The following is a 23034-nucleotide window of genomic DNA, read 5'->3' as shown; positions in this document are numbered from 1 at the left end:
AAGGAACATGTGAATCTTTAGCGCATCTGGCATGTAAATATCTTGCAACACCGGCTACAACAGTGCCATGAGAAAGTTCTTCTCAGTTTCAGGTGACATTTAAACAAGAAGAGGGCAGCATTATCTCCTGCAAATGAAAAGAAACTTGTTTGTCTGAGCAATTTGGCTGAACAAGAAGTAGAACTGAGTGGACTCACGGTCTCTAAAATTTTAGATTTGAATTAAAAAATAGTTTTTTGTACATAATTCTACACTTGTAAGTTCAACTTTCATGATAAAGAGATTGCACTAGAGTACTTGTATGAGATTAATTGAAAAATAGTATTTCTGGTGTTTTTTTTTACAGTGCAAATACTTGTAATCAAAAATATTAAGTGAGCACTGTACACTTTGAATTGTGTTGTAATTGAAATCAGTATATTTGAAAATGTATAAAACATCAAAAAATATTTAAATAAATGGTATTCTATTATTAACAGTGCAATTAATTGTGATTAATTTTTTTAATCGCTTGACAGCCCTATTAGCAACACATCAGTTTTAGGTTGTAGACAAGGCTATAGAAGCCCAATCCTACAGATGCTCTCACAGTCAGTGGGATTTCTTTTAGCAGAGTAGTTGCAGGATTGGGCTCTCAGTCGTGTGTTTCGTGTAGAAAAGCCATACAGTGTTAGAATGCTGTTGTTCAGTAAAGCTACAGACCATTCATCAAACATTTTGAATTAACAGGATACGTATGACATGAGCAAAACCCGTGTGGCGTTTCTGATGTGTGTGACAACAGGCAGGCGCGGTGCAGAAAAGGATATTGAAGTAATGAATAAGTGGTTTGACAAGTACCGGTTTGAAACACCTTCTGGACAGTGCATAGATCCTAAGGGGACGGTAAGTCTTAAAAATTATACCATACCAAGCAGACAGCTTCAAAGGGAATGCCTTCCACAGCCCCAGTAAGGGCTCACTTGGTGCTATCTGAAGTTGTACTGAAGCAGAAATCAGTACAGTAACTCCTCACTTAACATTGTAGATATGTTCCTGAAAATGCGACTTTAAGTGAAACAATGTTAAGCAAATCCAATTTCCCTATAAGAATTAATGTAAATTGGGGGGGGGGGGGGTTAGGTTCGAGGGAAATTTTTTTTGCCAGACAAAAGGCATTATATACATTTTAAACAAGCAATTTAATACTACACTGGGGGGGGGGTGAGTAGTGTGCACGTGCTGTGTGTTTACAAACATACAGTACAGTACTATAGTTGGGAGGTGCCCCTGCCTTACCCTACACAGGCACAGCCCACTGATACTGCAGATGAGGCAGGCAAGGAGGCTGAAGGTGCTGTAGGCTAGGAGAAGCACATTACACAGCAGTGGTAGCTTCCACTACTCTGCAAGCACCAGGGGTGGGGGGCCTCAAGCCTCAGCCCACCCACTCCCCCAAGCCCCCATCCTTGACCTGCCTCTTCCTCCCCCTCACCTCATCCTCCTTTACTTCCCCTGCTGAGTCCTCGCTCCTCCCGCCTCCCTCCTGCCTGGGGCAATCAGCTGGCTTGCTGTGTTTAGGTGGGAGGAGCGAGGACTCATGCGCAGGCTCTCCCTCTGTCCCCCTTCCCACCTCCTGCCCGGGGCAATCAGCTAGCTTGAGGTGTTCGGGAGGCAGAGGGAGCCTGTGTGCTGAGTCCTTGCTCCTCCCCCCTGCCCCCGAAACACCATAAGCCAGCTGATTGCCACGGTAGGGGGGTGGGGAGGGAGAGAAGGCACTGATCCGCAGGGTCTGGCGGCGGGGGCCAGAGGTGCAGGGAGGCTGCCACCTGTGGAGAATGCAGGCAGCCAAACAACGTAAGACTGAAGCATTGCACAACTTTAAATGAGCATGTTTCCTAATTGATCAACAACAAAACAACATTAACTGGAACGACTTAAAGTGAGGACTTACTGTACTGTAAAATGTTTAGAAAATATTTCTCCACCAGAGCCCAGAGTTATTGATGATCTTTTATAGACAGGGTTTGGGTTAACTGAAGTACCTGAAGCTGTGGATGTGGATCCCTTGATGGCTTATCTTCCCAGGGAAAGGGACAGCCTAATGCAGAAATGTTTAAAACTTCAACTCCCTGGGTGGCAACAGAACTTCTGCAAATGAGCTCCACTCCTCCAATACCTTACAAATCCAAATGCTTGGGACACTCAGTTTCCGTATCTGCAGCTGGGTGGCTATAGGCTGGCTTGAGTAACCTCTCTGAATGATTGATTCCAGGCTTGACTTGAGACTATCTGAGCCAAAAAAAGTAGTAAATTATTTAGAAGGTTTTTTTCCTTCCTTCCCCTTTCACCCCTTTATTGCCAATCTTCTGTACATTATTAGGCTATGAGGCTTTTTCCCTACCTTTGATTGCCCTGTCATGGAAGGGCTAATCTTTAGGCCTCATGATCTTTGTAAGGGACCAAGGCATAGGCAGTGACTGCTAGGCCACACAGCTAGGCTGGTATCCACCAGGCAAGGATGACCAAGAGGTGGTAATCAGTCAGTAGGGATCTCAGTAATTGCCAGAGTGAAGATCAATAAGGAAGAGTCAGAATCAGGCAAGGGATGGACTCCAGTGAGCTGTCAGTCAAGGAGATCTTGATAATGCTGTCATTACAGCATTGCTGAAATAGGCCCTTTTTCATCCATCATTCCTTTGTGTGTTTCCTAAGATTATAAAATCAAGTACAGTATTTGGGTCAGATTCTACCTTTGCTTACACTTGTGCAACACTATTGATTTTAATGGCAGTTGTATCTGTGTAACAGAGTGCAGAATTTGGCCCAATGATGTTATTTCTGTGTGCCTGAGGTAATGTGAATAATTTCTATAATACTGTTATGGCACCAACTTCCTGCAAAGTTTTTGTACATCATGCTAAAAAAAAAAAATCTATGAATTTAAGAAAACTTAAATGTATTTGAATTTTAAAGGTGCCAGTATAGACTGCATTGAACACCCAAAATGTAGTATATAAAGTAAAGTGCTTGACAACTTTAGCATATAAATGCAAATATGAAAGCTATCATTTCTCAGGTCAGTTTCCCTTCTGACCAGATCCAGTGATACAGCACCACAAAATCTGTATATGCAAAAGGAAATGCTTGCATTTTAGAATTCAGGCTCATTCCTGGTATTAAAATGCAAGGCTGCAAAAGCTAATCTGTAACCCCTATTTACAAATGAACCCACTCAATCTTGCTCCCATTCAAGTCAATCTGAATTTTGTCATCGATTTCAGAGGGAATAGGATAAGACCTTAGGGATTTCAGTGGGAATTCTGGGGGTACAGCTGCAGAACTGACTTCTAAATACTGTCATGACTCTTCTTTTAAGGAGTTGAGTAAAGTTAGATTAGTGGCAGGCAAATGGTTATGAAGTTCTCTAAACTTATAATTATAAAGCAAACTTTTCAGAACCTCTTTATTTTGGGGCAAAAGAGCTCATGGACTTTCTATCACCACATCCTCATTCTGCAGCATTTTTAAATTAAACAAAGTACATGTTTTTTAGGAATCAGTTACCCTTCAAAACTCTTCCTTAGCCATTGCTCCCATCATTTCTTCATTTGAGATAAATTAACTGGGACTTGAGAGTATTTACCAGGAAAAAGAATACACATGCCAAGATCTTTGTCTGCCTTGTATCAAAACCTGTAATTCCTGGATATATTTTTGTAGCACAGCGGGCACTCACCACCGTGACACCTCCTGCTGGTTGTCCGGGAATTAGTTCAGTTCCAGCCCCAGAGCACCTCCTGCTGGCTGGTGTCTTCCTACTGGTACCTGCTTCCTCCTGATCTGCATCACTTATAGCACTTCAGGCACCGCATCCCTCCTGGACCCCAGTGTCCCTTACCTTGGGGTGCTGCCCCACAGCAGTGCCCCTACACTCTGGGTCTTCCCTCCCCAGGGAATCCTAAGCCCAACTTGCCTCTGTGACCCTCTGCTAGTCCTCATTTAGTCCCTTCCCTCAGGAGCAAACTGAAGTCTGAAGTGACCACTCATCATTGGGCAGGGGGTTTGAACCTGTTGCCTTTCAAACCCCAGCTGCCTCCCTGCAGCCCTAGTACCTCCCCTGGCCTTTAGAAAGGCCTCAGTCTGGGGACTTATCAAGCCAGAGCTCCTCAGCTCTGCCTGCCTTTCCCCAGCTCTGCTCTGTCTCAGGTACCCTGCTTGCTATCCTCAGCAGTCTAGTCCTCTCTGGTTCTCAGCAAGAGTCTTCTCTCGTTCCTCAGCCTGCCCATTTATCAGGGTCACCTGGACCCTAATTGGGTGTGGCCACACCTGTGGCTGTTTACCCAGCCAGCCTCCCTTGGCTGCTTTTAATCCCTTCTTAACCGGAGCGGGGTGACCACCCCACTACAATTTTAGATGAATAATATCAAGTGTATTGCTCAACTACCGCAATTTAAGTCACAAATCCTTACAGATCTGATTATGATTTCACTTTGCAAGTGTAAATGGGGATCAATTTTTATGAATTTGCTGAGGTGCCAATTAGATTTTAAAGATGAAATCTAACAAACTAAATTTGTCAATTTGATAAGTTTTATAGCTAATATAGGAATGGACTTTAGTTAGGATAACTCCTTTTTATTGAGTCCAGGGAGCGTAACTTACTAATTTTAATGCAAGGTTCTATTCACACCAGCTTTTACTTTGGACAGTATTTCTCAAATCAAGACACGTGATGCTCTTAACCAATCAAGATTTTGATAATTCACCCAGAACCACATATGTACAATCAACAGTTCATCAATCAAGTGTAGACATAGCCAGTGTTCTAGGCATGTACTGAACACAAAAATAAAGTCTTGCAAGCAACTGTCATAGACTAAGGTTGAGATTCTGCAGTTATCTCATATACCAGTACAAATCATCAGCATTCCTAATTACACTTACTTATGATCATCTGTCATCAATTCTTCAATTCCTCCAACACATTTACCGCTCTTCCCATATTTCTCCAAGTAGTAAGGATGCACTTGTCTTAAAGATACTTTTAAGAATCCCTGTTTGAATGGGGTGGCATGGAGAAAACAATTTTAAGAACAATTGTTCATGATGTACAATTGTACATTATGGTTTTAAATCTCTTAGGCCAGTCTGCATGGGCTTACAAAGATGAGCATGCTTATAGCAATAGTTAGTTAATAGGCAACATATAGTTACTTGCGGTCTCACTAAAGAGTGTAGGCTCAAGATAACTTTTAGTTATTTATATTCAAGATCAGAAAGAGAAATACAAGCTGAGGTGAAATCTCACCATTTCTTTGTCTTGTAACCCAAGAGGAAGTGAGAGCTGTTCATCAGGCTGGTCAGTGTCCAATAGTATATCTGGGTTCTGCAGCTAGTCAGTAAGCTCTTCTTCCTGTAACCCTGGATGAAGGGAGAGGCTGTTTGAAGGGGATAAGCAAAACTCTGCAGTCCCATAAGGTGACCCAGTTTATGTATCCTGTTTCAGGGTCTGTTGGAGAAGGGCGATCCTCTGATTTTCTATCTGATGACGTCCAGCTGAGGGCTCAGATTTCAGCTATTTCTCTTTTGTTTCCATTGGTATCCAGTAGATGGCATAAGCATACAACAAATTTCTTTAATCCTTTTCTTATTGGAAAATTTTTATGTTGGATTAATTTCAATGACTTTTATTTCAATCTTCTACAGCAGTGGTCCCCAATGTGGTGCCCACGCTGAGGCATTTATGTGTGCCCGCCAGCAGGGGAGAGAAGCCACGGCCCTGCGCCTGTCGGGGACAGAGAACTCAGGCTGCGGGCGCAGTGTTCTCTGTTCCCGGCAGGTGCGGGGCCTGCCTAATGCCCCACATGGGAGAGAAGCTGCCCCGAGACATGGCGGCCCCATGTCTGCCAGGGACAGAGAACTCCGGGGCTGCAAGCTGCGGGCGCCGGTGTTCTCGGTCCCCGGCAGGCGCGGGACCCATCTAGTGCCCAGCAGGGGAGAGAATCCGGGCCCCCGCGCCTGCTGGGGACAGAATACTCCGGGACTGCGGGCACCGGTGTTCTCTGTCCTCGCAGCTTCTCTCCAGCTTCTCTCTTCTCTCTAGATTCATATATTATGTAATATTAAATATGATGGGTTTTTGTATTATTTAATGTACAAATACAAAATAAGCCTTGAAAAATTGTTGGTGCCCGCCACACTCTTCTGAAAACATGAATGTGCTACTGGTCACAAAAAGGTTGGGGACCACTGCTCTACAGACTAGCCTGTTTGCCCTGAAGCATGGGGTCACAGTGCTACTCAGGTTTGGCAGAGCCACTGGTTTCATGACAGAGGGGTGGCCGGACAAAATTTGAGTGAGTAGCATTTTGACTTGGTGCATAGGGTCACATCACCACTCAAATTTGGCCCGTCCCCTGTCTGTCATGATGGAAGGGTGGCCAGACCAAATCTGCCATCCCAGGCTGCTGCCCAGAAATCTGCCACCCTAGTCAGCTGCCTAGTTTCCCTGTAGCTAGTGCAGCCTCTGATGATGGGCATATATTGATTCTCATTATCTTTAGCTCCAAGAGGAAGCTAAAGGTTTGGAATATGTATAAGGGCAATTGGTGGCAGTCTTAGGCTATGTCTACACTTTCCTGCTGACAAAATAAAACCACCCCCAACGAGGGGCAGTAGCTTTGTTGACGGAAGAGTATCTCCCGCCGACAAAGTGCTGTCCAGCGCATTTTGTCAGTCAAATTTTTGTTAGGCAAGGGTGGTGGGTTTTTTTTCACATCCCTGGCCGACAAAAGTTTTGCCGACAAAAGTGTAGTGTAGACATAGCCTTAGTTGCTGCAGACAGAAGGGCAGAGTAAGAATTGTAGCTGTTAACAATGTTCTTCAGGGCATGTTTGATACCTCTGGCTTCTTACAACTTACAGTAGCTTTATATTAATATAACTCTAATGACCTTAGTGGGGTTACTCCTCATTTACAATTATGTGAGTGGTATCTGAAGCAGTCTCTAAGGCACCAGTTCAGCAAGGTATTACCTGGGACCTCACTGTCTACTTATTGGTAGGTTAGCACAGGCGGGCAGAGTCCCTGGAGTAATGACAGAGGCACACAGAACATCGCTTTATTAGTGGACGAGGGCACAGAGGGAGCTCCCTTCTTACCAGTGATGCTGCTTACCAAACACAGTTTTGTTTTCTCCCTACAGCAGAAAGCACATTCACCCCTGAACTACCTCTCAGAGTTACTTCTTGTGTCAGGGCCTTTCCCTGCTGGGAGGAACCACTCACTTAGGAGCTATCTATTGGTGTGCTCAGAAACACCCACTCACCCACCAAAACAATAACTGTTACAGACTTTATGCATGTGTTAGCCAAAAGGGCTCGTTTCCCCCTGGAGCTTACCTAATTACACCAAGGAGGCACGGAGACAGGAAGACAAGTACCACACCCTTTATTGATCGGTCAGCTGAGCGGGTGTTCCTCTCGGCTAGTGCCAGAGAAAGAGACACACCTTTCATGGCCAAGCGGCCTACCTTTATAGCCGGTAACAAACAACTTAGCCTACGTTTGTCTACGTCATTTGGTTGACCTATAGACCCTGTACATGTATCTATTAGGGGATAATTGGGTACGCAGGATACATATATCATTTTGTGGGGGTTACAAGAGACATACAGCTGTTGAGGATACATTTGTCATTCTGAAGGGGACACAAGATACATCCGTTGACCCTTTGTACTAGATACTTTGGATGCATACATGTGAACGCAGCTGCATACACTTGGGGAGCCAACATATACTTGGGGAGCCAAACAAAACTGATAAGCGAAATAGCTGACTTAGGTAGATACACGGCCTTCAGTCTAATGAGTTCTGTAAGCTTTCCAACACAGTTTGGACAAGCATAACATAACTTTGGTTTACTCAGGCCTAATACAAAAAGGCTTCATTAGCACTATGATTTTCCAACAACTCCCCCCTTTGAGAATACTCACCAAACCTTTTGGCTGAGTTTTCTCACACTTTGAGGCCAAAAAGCAATGAAGCTCTGCAGAAATATTTACAACTGCTCTTTTAAGCTTAGTCACCCCCAACCCAGGAATGAATGCATGGACAAAAGAGTGGAACCTTGTTCATTTAACAACGAAGGGATCGGGGCACTGACTATAACTCAGGTAGGTATACCCAGTGGTTTAATTTCCCAGATGTCTCGGTGAATAATTTAATCCCATATGCATCCTCCCCATGGATCCGGCAGGATTCGGTATGTGGGAGCCACACCCACCCCAACCGGTCCATATGCTTGGAAGGAGCACTGTAAATGTACACACTTCCACCCAGAAAGTGTCCAAGTATGTCTTCATGACCACAGATCAGATGGTACTCCTGATATGTCTGTAAGGGCAGTGGGTCAAGTCTGGTGCTCAAGATCACTTCAAATGGCCATCAGCTGGTCATCGAGGAAATCCTGAAATTTTAAACATACTAGATCCCACTGCAATGCCTTCCCAGCCTCAGTGATATTCAATACCATCTCTGTCAGTAACTTCTGGGTTATAGAACTAAGGGTGGAAATGACATGTAACTCACCAACTTCAGCCTATACTTGGGTTAGCTGAACTTCAGAAATAAGGCTAGTGGCCCTTTCTAGTCGGCCCAATTTCTTATTATGTTCTTGGCCTTTAAGAATATTCCAAATGGCTGCTACACTATTGGCCCCAGCCCACAGGGATCTGCCCAATTTCTTCTTTTTCCAGAGGAAATAACCCAGGCTCTTTGTTGTGCTAATCTAATGGCAGTCCCCTGTGAGCAATCTGGGTATGTAAAAGTGATCTGAAAACTGGATAAAGGCAATGTCATTTAAAATCCAATTAGGGAGGGCAATACATACTAAAGGATTTATCCAAAACACAGGGCGCAGCCTGTAGAATAAACCCCAAAATTCAATTAATACCACATTTCCAAACAGGATCCCACAAGTTTCTTCCTGCCAGTGTAGAATTTTTGTTTCTTTACCAGGGTCAGTTCTCAATGTCCTTTTTAGTCAGGAATTCCTGGACTTTGGCAATGTCAGTGGAGTGAGCGTTCCTTCTCCTTTCCCAAAACAATTGTAGTTTAGCATTCTACAGGGGAGAGATTATCAGCACATCACCCTGTAATGGTTTTTGATTCTTCTAGAAAAGTTTAAAGGCACAGTAGGTCTGTCAGCGGACAAGGGAGAGGTTAGCTAGCACGTCACCTTGTCCTTTTTCCCTGCTGTCCAGAAGGCACAGTGGAGCTAGAAGAAGGAATAGGCTAATCGTCAGTAGGAGAATTCTCCTGATGTAGAGGGGTCTTTTTGCAGTGAGAATCATGGGTCCAAGCAATCAGTCTTTGGCACATCACAGCGGTGTTGGTAATCAGCAGGACTCAATAAGGGCCTTTCCAGTGTGGAGCCAAAGCAGTCTTCGTTGGTGGACCTGTACATTGATCCGGTCTCCAGGTTCCATGGAGTGGCAGGGCTGCTAGGGTCTTCGGGTAGTGCGTCTTTACCTGTGTAAAAAGGAAACCTAACACATTGCATTAGTGTCTTTGCAGATTTTACAGCTGGTTGGGCATATTCAAGCCCCCCTTTTCTGGTTGTTAGCCAAGTGTCCTTGAACGAAGTCAGTGGTTTTTTTTTTTGTTTGTTTGTTTTTTGGACTGAGCTTGCTAATTAAAGTTTTTCTCAGTTAACTCGTTCTTTTCCTTTTCCCCTTTTTGGCTCCTTTTTTTTTTTTTTTTTTTTTAACCTACAAAGGAAACTTTTACTTTTTTTACTTATACACCTTTTGTTAACAATGAACACATACACATTGCTGTTATACAGAACATTAGTCTTATTATTTAATGTATGCCACATATACCCTTCTACTAACATAACCTTATTACAGAGCTTTGGAACAACAAGCCAGGACAAGCACACCCACTTTGATGAGTTTATTTAATACAACCTCTAGTTCAATAGCTTCCCACCATCCCCAGCCCTCTGGCTAGAAGTTTGAGGTAGCCAGAAGGATGCCATGCACAATATGGGGAGTGGGTTAACTTTTCATGTCCTCGCTTCCAAAGACTGTTAGTATGCAAATTTTAACAACAATTTTCAATTAAAAGATTTGGCCAATGTAGTTTCTTTCTCTTACTTAAGAAAATATATTAGACTTTAATAGATCACATTTTTCTGATGTATCCAAACACTTTGTATTTTAAGTTGAACAAAACAAATATCTGCATTTCAATTCAAGCCTTCTGCTTTATTTCAAACCAGACCATCCCGTGAAAATATTAATCACAACAATTTGGCTACAAGACAAACACCACAAGACAGAACATAGAACACAAAACTTAATTTTTACTCTGCCAGTAAATCACGATACGTTGAATGCTGTTCAGCTGGCATTAGTTTCTTTGATTATCTGAAAGACCAAAACAGAGGTCTACCCCTTCTGGGCAGTCAATTATTGCTTAAAATATACAAATACCCTTGTTGATTTCAGGCAAAACAAGGGAATTACCCCATATTGTCTTATATGTGTTTCATAGACAGCCCAGATTTCAGTGGCCTCTACCTTATCAGTTAGATAATTTGCATTAATACAGATGCTTTCTGGCTTGCTTTTTACTTTTAACTCCTGCTTTTAAACACTGAAAGAAAACATCACCACTTATAGTGCCTTAGAGCCTAATAAATTTTCATTTACATAGCACTGTATACATTCTTCAGCTAATTCAACAAAATTGTTCATAGCCAAATGATTGCAATCTAATAATTTCTTTGCCTGAATTTATTTACAAACATTTAAAAAAAAAAAACACCAAGAACTTTTCTCTTTAGCATTTTTACAAAGTTCAACTACTATTCCCTCCAGCAACTACAGAGTTAACTTTTCACTCTCCTTCAAATCACTTGCTCTTTCCTTATATCACTTGCTTGGCTCCCAACAGCCACTTACCAATTCAAATCGCCATTCCAAATATCCTCCTGAGTATTTGAAATCCCCATGCTCACACTCACTTACTTCTTCCTTCCACGAGACCCTCAAAAGTTTCCAACCTGTTCTCCAAGCTCTCTGTCTGTTGCCTGCCCGCCTGGGCCCGATCCTTTTTTTTTTTTTTTTTTTGCGCGCTGAACCGTTTCTTTCATGGGCTTCTGCCCCCACCCTTCTGGTTTTTTTTTTCCTAAAACATTTTATTCACAAGACGACCCGAGTCCTCCCTCGTGAGGCTTGCCACCTGGGCAAAACGCATGGCCCACTGGCGTTAACTATTTAATTGCCTCTTGTAGCAAACACACTGCTGTTACGGCGTATGCTGAGCACAAATGGTTAAATTTTAACAAGTCCCTAAAGGACTGGTACTTGCTTAGCCAGGGCTTCCTTTTATAACTGGAAGTCCTGTCTCAAGGCCTGCAACTTGGCCTGGCGCAGGTTTGAGTTGCTGCCTGGTTCATGATCTATGCTCTTAATTGCAGTTATCAAATACACATTTTTTTCCTTTTCTCCAACTACTCTATTGCCCAGTCCTGCTACGACTGGGGGTAGATTCACCTGCCACCCTTCCTGGTCAACCAGGGTGGAGAGAGGAATGCTAAACCCTTCTCCAGTTCTCAGACTTACTGCAGCTGAGAATGGGCACACCTTTAATTATGCAATCCTCAACATATAACACCAACAGAACCAAATAAAACAAACATAAAACAACAAGGGTAAAACAAATAGATGGTGTAAATTCTACAGGGTTCCCCCATTCTCTATTGCTCACCAAACTGTGACAAATTTCTGTTACCAATTTATGCCTCATGTCAGGTGATCAAACTGACACTGCAGGACAGTTGCAGGAGGATAGAGAAAATACACCATATAACCAAATTTTAAAGCTTCATTAAAATGATAAAACAACAATGGAGAGTGTTGGGAATGCTTCCACATCACTCATAAAAAATACGAATGCCCCATACTTACACATATCCAGACTGGCCACGTCTGTATATAACATTCAGAAAAGGGGAATAGGTGGACGGGAGATTATCCTGTATACAGCTTGTTCAGAATTTCCAACATGCTTCCGCTCTTGGGAAGGCTGTTCTTTTACACCCTGGAATCTCCTGCGGTGTCTCTTTCAGAGATTCTAGTCCAGGTCAGCTACCTCTGGCTTCTCCAGTGTCACCAAGCCACACCAGCACCGGCATCCGTCACAAAGTCAGACTGTTGGATCTCACCAAACAGTTAAGCTTTGCAAATGTAATCTCAGTTCTGTAACTTGTACTGCCTTTGGTTTGCTTGACCTTGAGCATAAAACAACTTTATCTTTTTATCTCTGGGCGAAGCTGAGTTTTAAATTAACCCGTTTCTAGACAAATTGCTCACACTGTGTCAGAGGCTTTTCTTTGGTGATTAAAAGCTCCTCTGAGATATATGATCTTATCTAGATTAAAGGTACCTTTTAATGGGCATTGTTTAGATGGATCTTCACGCGTATAAAGATTCCAATTCTCTAAATACCTGCAGGTTTTAGAACCATAATGTACGTACATATAATATGCTGGGGTACCCTTAGGGGGTGAGGTGGAATGTTTAGACTGTCCCTTACCCACACGGAAAAGAAGGGGGGGGAGAGAAGATGGGTTCACACGCTCCTAGACCCGGTTACAGTTTTGGCTTCCAGCATACCAATAGAACAAGAAACAAAAGTACCCCTACCAAAAAGAAAAGCCAGCCCTGGGGCTGCTCTAAGTTCCAGTAATTGTTCAGCACGGCCCACAGACTCGTGGAGTTAATGGAATTATTCATTAGCCGTGTCTGAACCTAGGTACCTTAACCAGAAAGCTTTTACCCACACACCTTCCTATTTGTGGGTTCCTTTACCATTAGGGGCCCAAGGTCCCAACCCGCACTTCGGGGGCGTTAATCCTCAAACCCAGGAGGTAACGCACTTACCACGCCCGGAGTGGCCACGTCTGGCAGGTGGACTCCCCTCTTCTGGTACTGTCTTGCCTCCGTGTCGGCTGGAGTTCTCTGTGGAGGGGGCGTAGCCGTCCCGGCCGATTGCGGCGACCCGGAGCTTGAGCAAACCAATAGCTCAAGGTGGCCACTCTCCTGAGCCGTCCTCGGCCGCCGGTCAGCGCCCCCAACAGGGAGAGAAGTCCCGGCGTGGAGTCGCCATTTGTTAGCCAAAAGGGCTCGTTTCCCCCTGGAGCTTACCTAATTACACCAAGGAGGCACGGAGACAGGAAGACAAGTACCACACCCTTTATTGATCGGTCAGCTGAGCGGGTGTTCCTCTCGGCTAGTGCCAGAGAAAGAGACACACCTTTCATGGCCAAGCGGCCTACCTTTATAGCCGGTAACAAACAACTTAGCCTACGTTTGTCTACGTCATTTGGTTGACCTATAGACCCTGTACATGTATCTATTAGGGGATAATTGGGTACGCAGGATACATATATCATTTTGTGGGGGTTACAAGAGACATACAGCTGTTGAGGATACATTTGTCATTCTGAAGGGGACACAAGATACATCCGTTGACCCTTTGTACTAGATACTTTGGATGCATACATGTGAACGCAGCTGCATACACTTGGGGAGCCAACATATACTTGGGGAGCCAAACAAAACTGATAAGCGAAATAGCTGACTTAGGTAGATACACGGCCTTCAGTCTAATGAGTTCTGTAAGCTTTCCAACACAGTTTGGACAAGCATAACATAACTTTGGTTTACTCAGGCCTAATACAAAAAGGCTTCATTAGCACTATGATTTTCCAACACATGTGACAGACTTTATGCATGTGATTAGTACTATTGATTTCAAGAAGACTTTTTCACATGCCTAATTTTAGGCATATGCTTAAGTACCTTGCTGATTTGGGCTCTAGATCAAGAAGGGAAGAAATCTAAATCACATTTTAGCTATTATTATTTATTTGTATTATAGTAGCATTTAGGAGCTCAAGTCATGGACCCACAATGTACAGTTAATGATACTGCAAGGTGTAGTAGTGGCTTTAAAAATACTTTTTATGGCTAATTAAATTGATCTTTTAGCTTTATTGTTATTTCATTTGTTAATAAATAATCTCTTTTGATAATTAATTATTTTGATCAGCATATCTAACACAGCTGTTTGTGACAGGAAATATTGCCAGCATTGGAAGAGTTCCGGGATCAAATCAATCAATCTGAGGATGAAATTAGCTGCTGCCTCATTACTCTTATGAGTCATGGGAGGAGTCACGGCCTCATTCAGGGGAAAGATCGTGACACAGTTGATCTTGATGATATATTTGCGTTATTCAACAATATACAATGCCCAAAGCTCCAAGAAAAACCTAAAATCTTCATCATTCAGGCATGCAGAGGAGGTGAGCAGGACATTAAATAGTGTTTGCAGGAGTAGTATTGAATTTCAGACTCTTTCTATGAAGGTTTCATTTCAGGTCTCTATAAAGGGCCTACAGTACGGATTATTAAATCTAGCCCAGTGACCTCAGCAGTTCTCTGTACTCTGGTGTTGGACAGCTAGATTCCCGCCCAGTTCTGGTCTCTCAATCTCGAAGCAGCCAGCATTGAAAATAACACAGAGAACATGTGTTCCACCCAGAGTGAACGGCAGTGCCTTGTGTTATTGCACAGTGACACCCTGGCCTGTTAAGGACACCCCATTACAAAATGCCAAAATGAATCTAACCTATCCTCCTAACCCAGCAGAATGGTGGAGGTGACAAGGGCCTCAAAGTTAGCAAAACTTATGTAATGGTAAATGGGATAGCCCTCAGGGCTCTGACTGGGAAACTGAAGACAAACCCCTTCCTCACAAGAAAAGGTACATAAGGCCTGACTACAACTAGTTCCTGCTCTTATTGGGCAACCTTCTGGCTTAACAGTTTGCCCCCACAGTATCCACAATGGTATGGAGTACAAATAGCCATCTTCTTAGGCCAGCTTTGCCAAGCAACAGACTTTTTTCAGTCCATTGAATAGTCCCAGAAGACCAATTTCACTGATGAAATGCTTGTGGGGATTTGCTATATATAAGATGCAATATTTCACAAGTACAGTTTTATGAAAACTGATACACTGAGTCAGAAATAATACACTGCCATTTTTTACCAGGAGACTGTGTTTCCTAATTATTAAAAGAAACAGCTGGGAGCCAAAGAGGAATCAGGGTTCCAACAGGCAGACAGGCTTATGGGGTCTTAACAGATTCAGAGAGGCACCTAAAAGAATCTTATTCTAATCATCTGAACTTCATAGATCTCCAAAATGGAGATAGAAAGCTCCCAAGAACAGGCTGTTTCATGATATTTTGTGGGGCTCTGGGAAAGATGTAACCAAAACCTGAATCCACCCCAGTTCAGAGCAGATTTTCGGTTTTAATGCAAGTCAAACATCAACCGAGATCAATGGTTGTTTGCAGACTTGAGCTGTTGCTACTTGCACAACTTTACATATTAATGTCCCCCATAAGCCACTTCCCCCCACAGCTAGGCCGCACGTTCTTCCCAGACATTGAGACCATCTAGTAGAGTTGATTGATAAAATTATTTTATTTATTCATCATTACAATATTTTAAATTAAAGTGTTGTTTTAATTCTTCAGGTTACTGAGATACATAATTTTTGTTTTAAAAAATTTTAATGAAATTTTCATCAGTTTTTCATTTCAAAATGTTTGTTTTCAATATTTTTTATTTTTTTGTTTTTTCTCTTTTACCCCTTTTTCTTCTTCTTTTCCAATTTTTTTCCAGTTTGCAGTAGATAGAGGGAGGGGCAATGGAAAAAAAGAAGGGGAAAAAAAGGAAAAATGACAAACCAGAAAACGGAATTTAAAAAAAAAAAAGGAAGAAAAAGCCTATAATTCATTTTCTAATTTTGAGTTTTAAAAAAAAGTAAGAATTTCTGATTTTGATAAAAACAATATATTTAAACAAAATGTACTTTACACAAAAAGTTTCCTCAACTCTGCTATCTAATAATCCAGCTAGCTAGCTAACCCCATAACCACCATATCTCAGTCCCTGCATTCCTTCCGTAGCAGTAGGTGGGAGTGCCAGGATGGGAAAATATTGTGATACTTGTAGCTTTTGTATAAGAGAAACAAGTGTATAAACAGCAGCCCATACATGCAAGTCATGTATGGCGACAGGCAGTCATTTTACAGTGTGTTTAAACATATTTCCTTGTTATAAAAACAGGAAAAGAAGACCATGGAGTTGAAGAAATAGAGCATGAATTCAAGGAAGCTGATTGTACTTGTAACTTGATAGCTGTCAGGAGGCTGCCAACAGCTAGTGATTACTATGTCGTGTATTCCACTCAAAAGGGTAAGAGAGATGAGGCCAAGTTAGGCCCCAGTTACATACATGAATTGTGGTTGATTCCAGTGAGGGTTTGTGTACGTGAGAGTAGAATTTGGCCCTTTATAAATGCAATTTCTGACTGATTTTTTTTTTGGTCCAGTTCCAATTTAGTACAGTAGTTTTTATCCCCATTCTACAGAGAGGTTAAATGACTTGCCCAAGGTCACACAGGAAAGCCCGTGGCAGAGCTAGAATCTCTTAACTCTAAGCCCTGTTCTTTAAATACAAAAGCATTTCTGACATAGGCTTTGGGATCTCTCAATAACTTTTATTTCATAGTCAGGGGAAAAGGGTAAGAGATTTATACTGAGGAAAATACGATTTTTCTCTATTGGGGCCAATATCAAAACAGGATACAGAAGAATAACGTGAATTCATGCCAATAGTCGTCGTATGGGGAACAGAGACTTTTCAATTCCCCAAATGGTGAAACTGGGCCTAGCGGAAATGCTGATGTAATCTCACCCTGATATGATAATGAACTCTAACAGCTGGGAGGTGGCCCGGAACAATAGCCTGACGAGCAGGCCCTAGACGAATAGAGAGATCTCTGAGACACAGTAGGGAGAGGCGGTCTCAGGTTGTCCTGACAGAAAGGGGGTCAGTAAATGGACATTGATTTCAAAAGATGTAAGATTTTCTTTTCTTTTCTCTACATTTAAAGGCTCTTCTATATGGGAAAGTTATACAGGTCTAAGGCATGAATTTAAACCAATCTAGTACTGCTGGTGTAACACCCTATGTGGACACTTATTCTCCTATGAGTGCCTTTTTCAGTTTAGTTTATGTCACTTGGAAAAACTAAAGCAAAAAAAGCTTTTCTTTACTAGAATATGTGTATCCACACATGGGGAAGGGTGTGTATGTAGTGCTGGTAGAGCTATACTGGGAGTTAGGTGCTTAGGTGCATTTGAAAAATCCCACTAGGTTCCTATCTGCTTCTTTAGGCATCTAAATATCTTTTAAAATTTGGCCCATAGTTAGGAAACGAAGTAAATGGCTATTTTTTCAGAGATGCTGAACAGTTGCATCCTCCAAAGAAATTAGCTGCTGCTGAAGTCAAGACTGACATGGCTATTAATAGCAGTGTTCACCACTCAGAAAACGGAAACCTATCACACCTCCAGTTTACTGAAACCAGGCAAAAGAATTGTCAAACACAGCTTCTGATGGAGAATTTTACTTTACATTAGTAACGAGATGGGGGGAAAATCCACTAAAATTTGGTGTCATGTGGGTGGACTAAGGCTATATCATGATGGAATGAAAAACAATGTGTCAAATTCTTTATTGGATTTTGAGCTAGCATTGTTCGGTTTCATCTGTGACTAGTATATTCTGATCTACTGAGCAGGTGGCGGAGGAGGGCGGGAGGAGAAGAGATCAGTAGTGTGTGTTTGCATTTCTTTGTCCTGATTTCAGTAATGACAATTGCATTAATTTTAATGAATTGCATATTTTTTTAAAGAAATACGACAGTGGGAACTGGAGGTGTGTGAGGGAAAACAGGCCTTGAACTGGGGCTTCCTTTCTCTGGAGCCTTTCTTGTCCTTCTCCTTTCTTTTCCAAATTAGTTCTCCCCGCCCTTCCCCTCAGAAAGACTATATTATTCAACATGTATAAAAACAATAAAGATTTGAACAGGGCTTTCTTTTGTGGGAAAGGTTAGAGGTGGCCTATGTATGGAGTTCAGTAGAGAACATTTCTTGTAGTTGCAGGTACAAAAGTCCCTTATGTCGCAAAGAAGCATTTCCACTAATGCAGTCAAAATTACATACAAGTCTCAGATGTTATTTGACCTTAGCAATTTTGTACTAACTCGAAACCACAAAAACCAAGGCTTCAGAAAAAAAGCCACACAACTACATACATCCCTTCACACTCATCTACATCCACTTTCAAATATACATCACCCCTAACAACCGAGCAAATCAACCACAGTCATCAAGGCGGGGCAGATTCAGAGTTAGTGGGGCCCTGTGCACAGCTTCATTTTTGGCGCCCCCCCCATCCCCTCCTCGGGACCCACCCAAGAAAAAGAACATTCTCTCTTATCCCCCTCGCCCCATTTTCATTCTTTTTTTCTTCATCCTCCTCCTATATTATAAGTAATAGAAAGTAAATTAAAATAAAGTGAGGTATCTTGATTGGGGCAGGGGGTTGGGGGGCAAGAGGGGTATGGGGGGGCAGGCTCCGGGATGGCGTTTGGCTGCGGGCACTGGGCTGGGGCAGGGGGTAGGGTGTGGGAGGAGGTGCGGGGGTGAGGCTCTGGGATGGAGTTTGGGTGCTAGGTGCAGGCTCCAGGCTGGGGCAGGGGGGTGGGGCAGGGGGAGGGGTTCGGGCTCTGGGAGGAAGTTTGGGTGTGGGCTCTGGGCTGGGGCAGGGGGTTGGGTGCAGGAGAGGTCGGGGGGGTGTCGCTTACCTTGGGCAGCATGGCTCCCAACGCAACCGGCACATCCCTCTGGCAGCGGCTCCTAGGTGGGAAGGCCAGGGGTCTCTGCGCACCCCTGCAGTTCCCGGCCAATGGGAGCTGTGGAGTCGGGGCGAGGGCAACATGTGGCGACAACCCCCTTGCCCCTCCCAGGGGCCACAGGGATATTCCGGCTGCTTCCGCGAGTGGCGCAGAGGGAGGGAGGCAGTGCAGGCAGGGAGCCGCCTTAGCCCTGCTGCAGGCACGTCTCCGTGCGCTGCCTCTGCCAGCACACAGAGCTGCCTCCCCCCCTACCAGGGGCACGCAAAGACGTGCCAGCAGCCGGCCACTTCTGGGAGCGGCATGGGGCCGCCAGCCACGGAATGCAGGCAGCCTGCCTGCCTCAGTCCTGCTGCGCTGCCGGCCGGGACTCGGGGGCAGGTTGTCAGATGAGATTTGTCCTGCATTTTGGCGGCTGCCCCTGTCATTGGGGGCCCCGTGCCACCACACTGTTTGTTTCATGGTAAATCAGCCTCTGCATCAAGGGATGCCCGACAGCTTTCACTGTCCCCGTGGCATGACAGAATTCCTGGGGGTGAGAATTTCTTAGTTTGTATTTGTATTGCAGACCTCCCAACAGTCCTGGGTTTTGTGGGACTGTCCTGCTTTCACCCACAAAATCCCCTGTCCCTGAAGCAGCTTCTGTCCTGCACAACTGGCGGGGCTTGTCTTCCCACTTGGGGCATATCAACCTGGCTCTGGCAAGAGGGATTGCAGTGCCACACAGGTTTGGCCTGCCCACCCTGACGGGGTGGCTGGGCCACATTTGACTGAGTGGCATTGCAATTCTGGTTGCGTTGGCGGGCCAGGTCAAACCTGAGAAGCACTGCGACCCTGTGCAGTGGGAGCCAAGTCACAATTCCTGGAGCAGAGTCAAGCCCAGCCAGCCCCTGCAGGACAGGAAGCACAGGAGCTGCTACTGCTGTGGGGTGAGCATGGGGTGGGCTAGCTCTTCCACTTTCTTCTCCCTCCCCCCAAGCTGCCCTCTCCTGGGTCTCCCATCCCCAAGGGCAGGAGCTGTCCCACTTTAACTACTGGAAATGTTGGCAGATATGGCATTGGCTTTAGGAGCTATAATACCTTGCTATTTGTGGGTAGCATTCAGTTGTTGGGTGGTTTGTAAAGTAAGTGTTACAGTTTGTTAGGTTAGGTCAAGAAGAGCCCCATTAAACTGGTGGTGGTGTCTGGCTTGCCACGAGAGTGTGCAGCCTACTTCCTCCTTCACCTCCACCCACCTCTGCTTTGTTTATCAACACATTGGGGGGCTGGGTAGCACCATGGTTCTGCCAACTCCCTGCCCTTTTTCTGCTCACTTTCTCATGGTGATGAGCAGTGGCAATGCAGAGACTGCACTCCACAGGAAACTCCACAATCAATTCTAGCTGATCCTAACATGGCTGCACAGGAAGGAGGAGGAGAACCATTATTTCTCCCTTTTCCTCTAGGTGCCCATGTTAGGGCTAATGATCACCTGGTGTTAATATGTCTTTAAAAGTTCATAAGCTGCATTTTGACAATCAACTTTTATTAGGAAAAATCTAAACTGACGAGCTGTTCCTGCTCTTTTCCATCTGTAGGTTATGTTTCTTTGCGTAACACGGAAAAAGGCTCTAGGATGATTGAAGCAATGGATGAGGTCTTTTCAGAGCAAGGCATGAAGTGGCATATAGGGGATTTGTTTACTAAAGTAAGTATGCAACAAAACTGCATAAAGAGTATGTTCAAAGTGACTTGCAAAGGAAAACTAAGTGGGTGTCCGCTCTTTATTGCTTCTTTGCAGTGTGTGAAGATAGGCTATCGGGTAGGTATTTTGGGTGTTTTAAAGTTTTTCTCCTTTTTCACTTCAGAAATTTGGATTTTGTTTACACTGAAGGGCAAAATTCACTCTTGTCCTGAGGACCAGCATAAGGTCTGTGCAGTACTCACATCTTTAAAATAGTGCTCCAGTGGTATTTAAGTGATATATAGACCTTGTGCTGTCATTCTGCACAGGGGTGAATTTCACCCATATGCAGCTGGTAAAATAGTGGAATTGTAATATCTCAAGAAACAAGAAATTGACAACCAAGCAGCTGGAGAAGGGAGGAGATTTTTAATCTGATTGTTTTAAAACTCTTTGAGTAACAGCTTATTTACCATCAACACCTTAGACATACTTGGAAGAAAGGATGGTATGATTAGAGTCATCACAACTGCACAGTTTGAGAAAGCTCCCAATATGTGCCTGATACCTCCAGCAAAATCAGGGAAGACTAAACTTAGCATTCCTGATATTTGCAAGGCAAAAGCCCCAAATGTTAAAAAATAAGACACGTTCGAGTTTTCTTTATATAAATAAGCAACTATAACAACAAAATGGAACAACCTCAGTATTTTAAATTTCCTTTAGTGGTCACCCTTAATTACTGTGTATGTTGGGCCAGATCCTCAGAGTTACACCAATTTACAAGAGCTGAAGATTTGGTCCATTAAATACATTTAAAGTAATAAAGTTAATAGAGAGCATATACTCTACATGCACATGTGATATTATTGCTGAACTGATGCAAGTGGCTTTCAAACAAAAAATAACATCAATTTCACTGTACACACACACACATCAGTGAAAAAATATTTCCATTGATGATAATCAAAATTTAGAGGTAGGCAAAGTAAGAAAAATGCTCCTTGAGAAGTCAGAAATCCAGTGATTTAGACTTTTGAATTTGGCTTGTTACAAATGGACTAGTGAATGAATAGTAAAAACAGGTCTGATTTGTTGATCTAAATATATTTACCATATGATATTGACAATTTGTGTTTTTACATACTGTTAAAGTTTAACTTTTTGAATTTCAACATCTGTTTTCGTTAAATAATTGTCTGATTGCTCCCCATAATTTCACACCACTGTGAACATTTAAATTGATAAAATCTTTAAAAAATAAACATTTGATATTAGCCATTGAAATGATAAAAAAAATAAAAATTGAATTCTGGCAAGGCTAGCAATAAGGTACTAAAAAAAGGTCAGCAAAATAAAAATCAACAAAATAATGTACATGACTGAAAAGAAGCTGATTAAAATCATAGGATGCAGGATGGGAGTGGAATACATGGGGGTGGGGGATGCCCAGCTAAAGGCTGGGGTGAGTTGATTTTCACGCACACTCGCTAGAGAAGTAGTTGACATTAGGTCTGAGCCCAGTACTTTTCACTGTGGAGGCTTGTGTTCAGTTAGGTGACAAGTGGGCAGAAGCCAGTTCATTCCTTCCTGTGGTTAAAAAACTACAGCTAGAACACTGCAGAGTTCACCTCAGAGAGTTTCCATTTAATGCTCCCTTAAGGAGGAAGGGATTAGATGAGTCTCAGGCAGAGGAAACAGCTTCTAACCCATCCCCAATCCAAAGGGAAAGGAACCATTAAACCTTCGGAGGTGCCTCTCCATGGTGTTATTGAATCTTGCCAACTCGCTAGACCGGAAGGAGCCACACTGTCATTGGCTGCCCTTCCATGCAGTTCGCCCTCGCCCAGATGGGACGGCAGTAACAGGTGCTTTGCCTCAAGTAGCGCTTTTGCTTCTTGTTCACTTGTAGATGAAGATTTAGACAAGACACAAATACTCCAAGACCCAAAGATGCATGGTCTGCCTTAGGGCTCAGCCTACATTCCTCCCCCACCCCTCCTCAGCCCTGTAACAGATTCTGTGTGTAGTAGCATCATTCACCAGTGAAGGTTTGGATTATGTTTTTATTTATTTTTTGATTAAGGTTTTATTTTTCAGATCAATAAAAACCTGGTGCATGAAACCTTTAGTATCCATGGATGCCCTGTGAAAGAGACAATAGTCGTGGAATCAACTCTGACCAAAGCTGTGTACTTTGCACCTTAACTGATTGATCAACGGAAGACTCACTGCCTTTTGAATTGAACAAAATACATAATATAATAATAGGAGATACCAATCACCTAGAACTGGAAGGGACCTTGAAAGGTCATTGAGTCCAGCCCCCTGCCTTCACTAGCAGGACCAAGTACTGATTTTTGCCCCAGATCCCTAAGTGGCCCCCTTAAGGATTGAACTCAGGCCAATGCTCAAACCACTAAGCTATCTGTCCCACCCTATTCAGTGAATAAAAATAAAATAAATACAGATAATAAAGTTTAAATAGTCACCATCTAAATTATAGCAAAATTCTTAGGATGTTCCTTTTAACTAACCA

General features: G+C 43.3%; 1 protein-coding gene across 1 annotated transcript; it reads left to right on the top strand.

Annotated features, from left to right (window-relative positions):
* Positions 1–741: 741 nt before the first annotated feature.
* Positions 742–22833, top strand: LOC123364252 (caspase-14-like). Its single transcript, XM_045006196.1, has 5 exons — positions 742–885; positions 14133–14361; positions 16198–16326; positions 20410–20519; positions 22596–22833. Exons 1-5 carry the CDS (start codon positions 742–744, stop codon positions 22701–22703), a joined length of 720 nt encoding a protein of 239 aa, XP_044862131.1. The 3' UTR covers positions 22704–22833.
* Positions 22834–23034: the final 201 nt, after the last annotated feature.

This window comes from Mauremys mutica, chromosome 2, assembly GCF_020497125.1.
Source record: "Mauremys mutica isolate MM-2020 ecotype Southern chromosome 2, ASM2049712v1, whole genome shotgun sequence".
NCBI classification, from domain to species: Eukaryota; Metazoa; Chordata; order Testudines; family Geoemydidae; genus Mauremys; species Mauremys mutica.
This window is presented reverse-complemented; position numbering and strand designations above follow the sequence as displayed.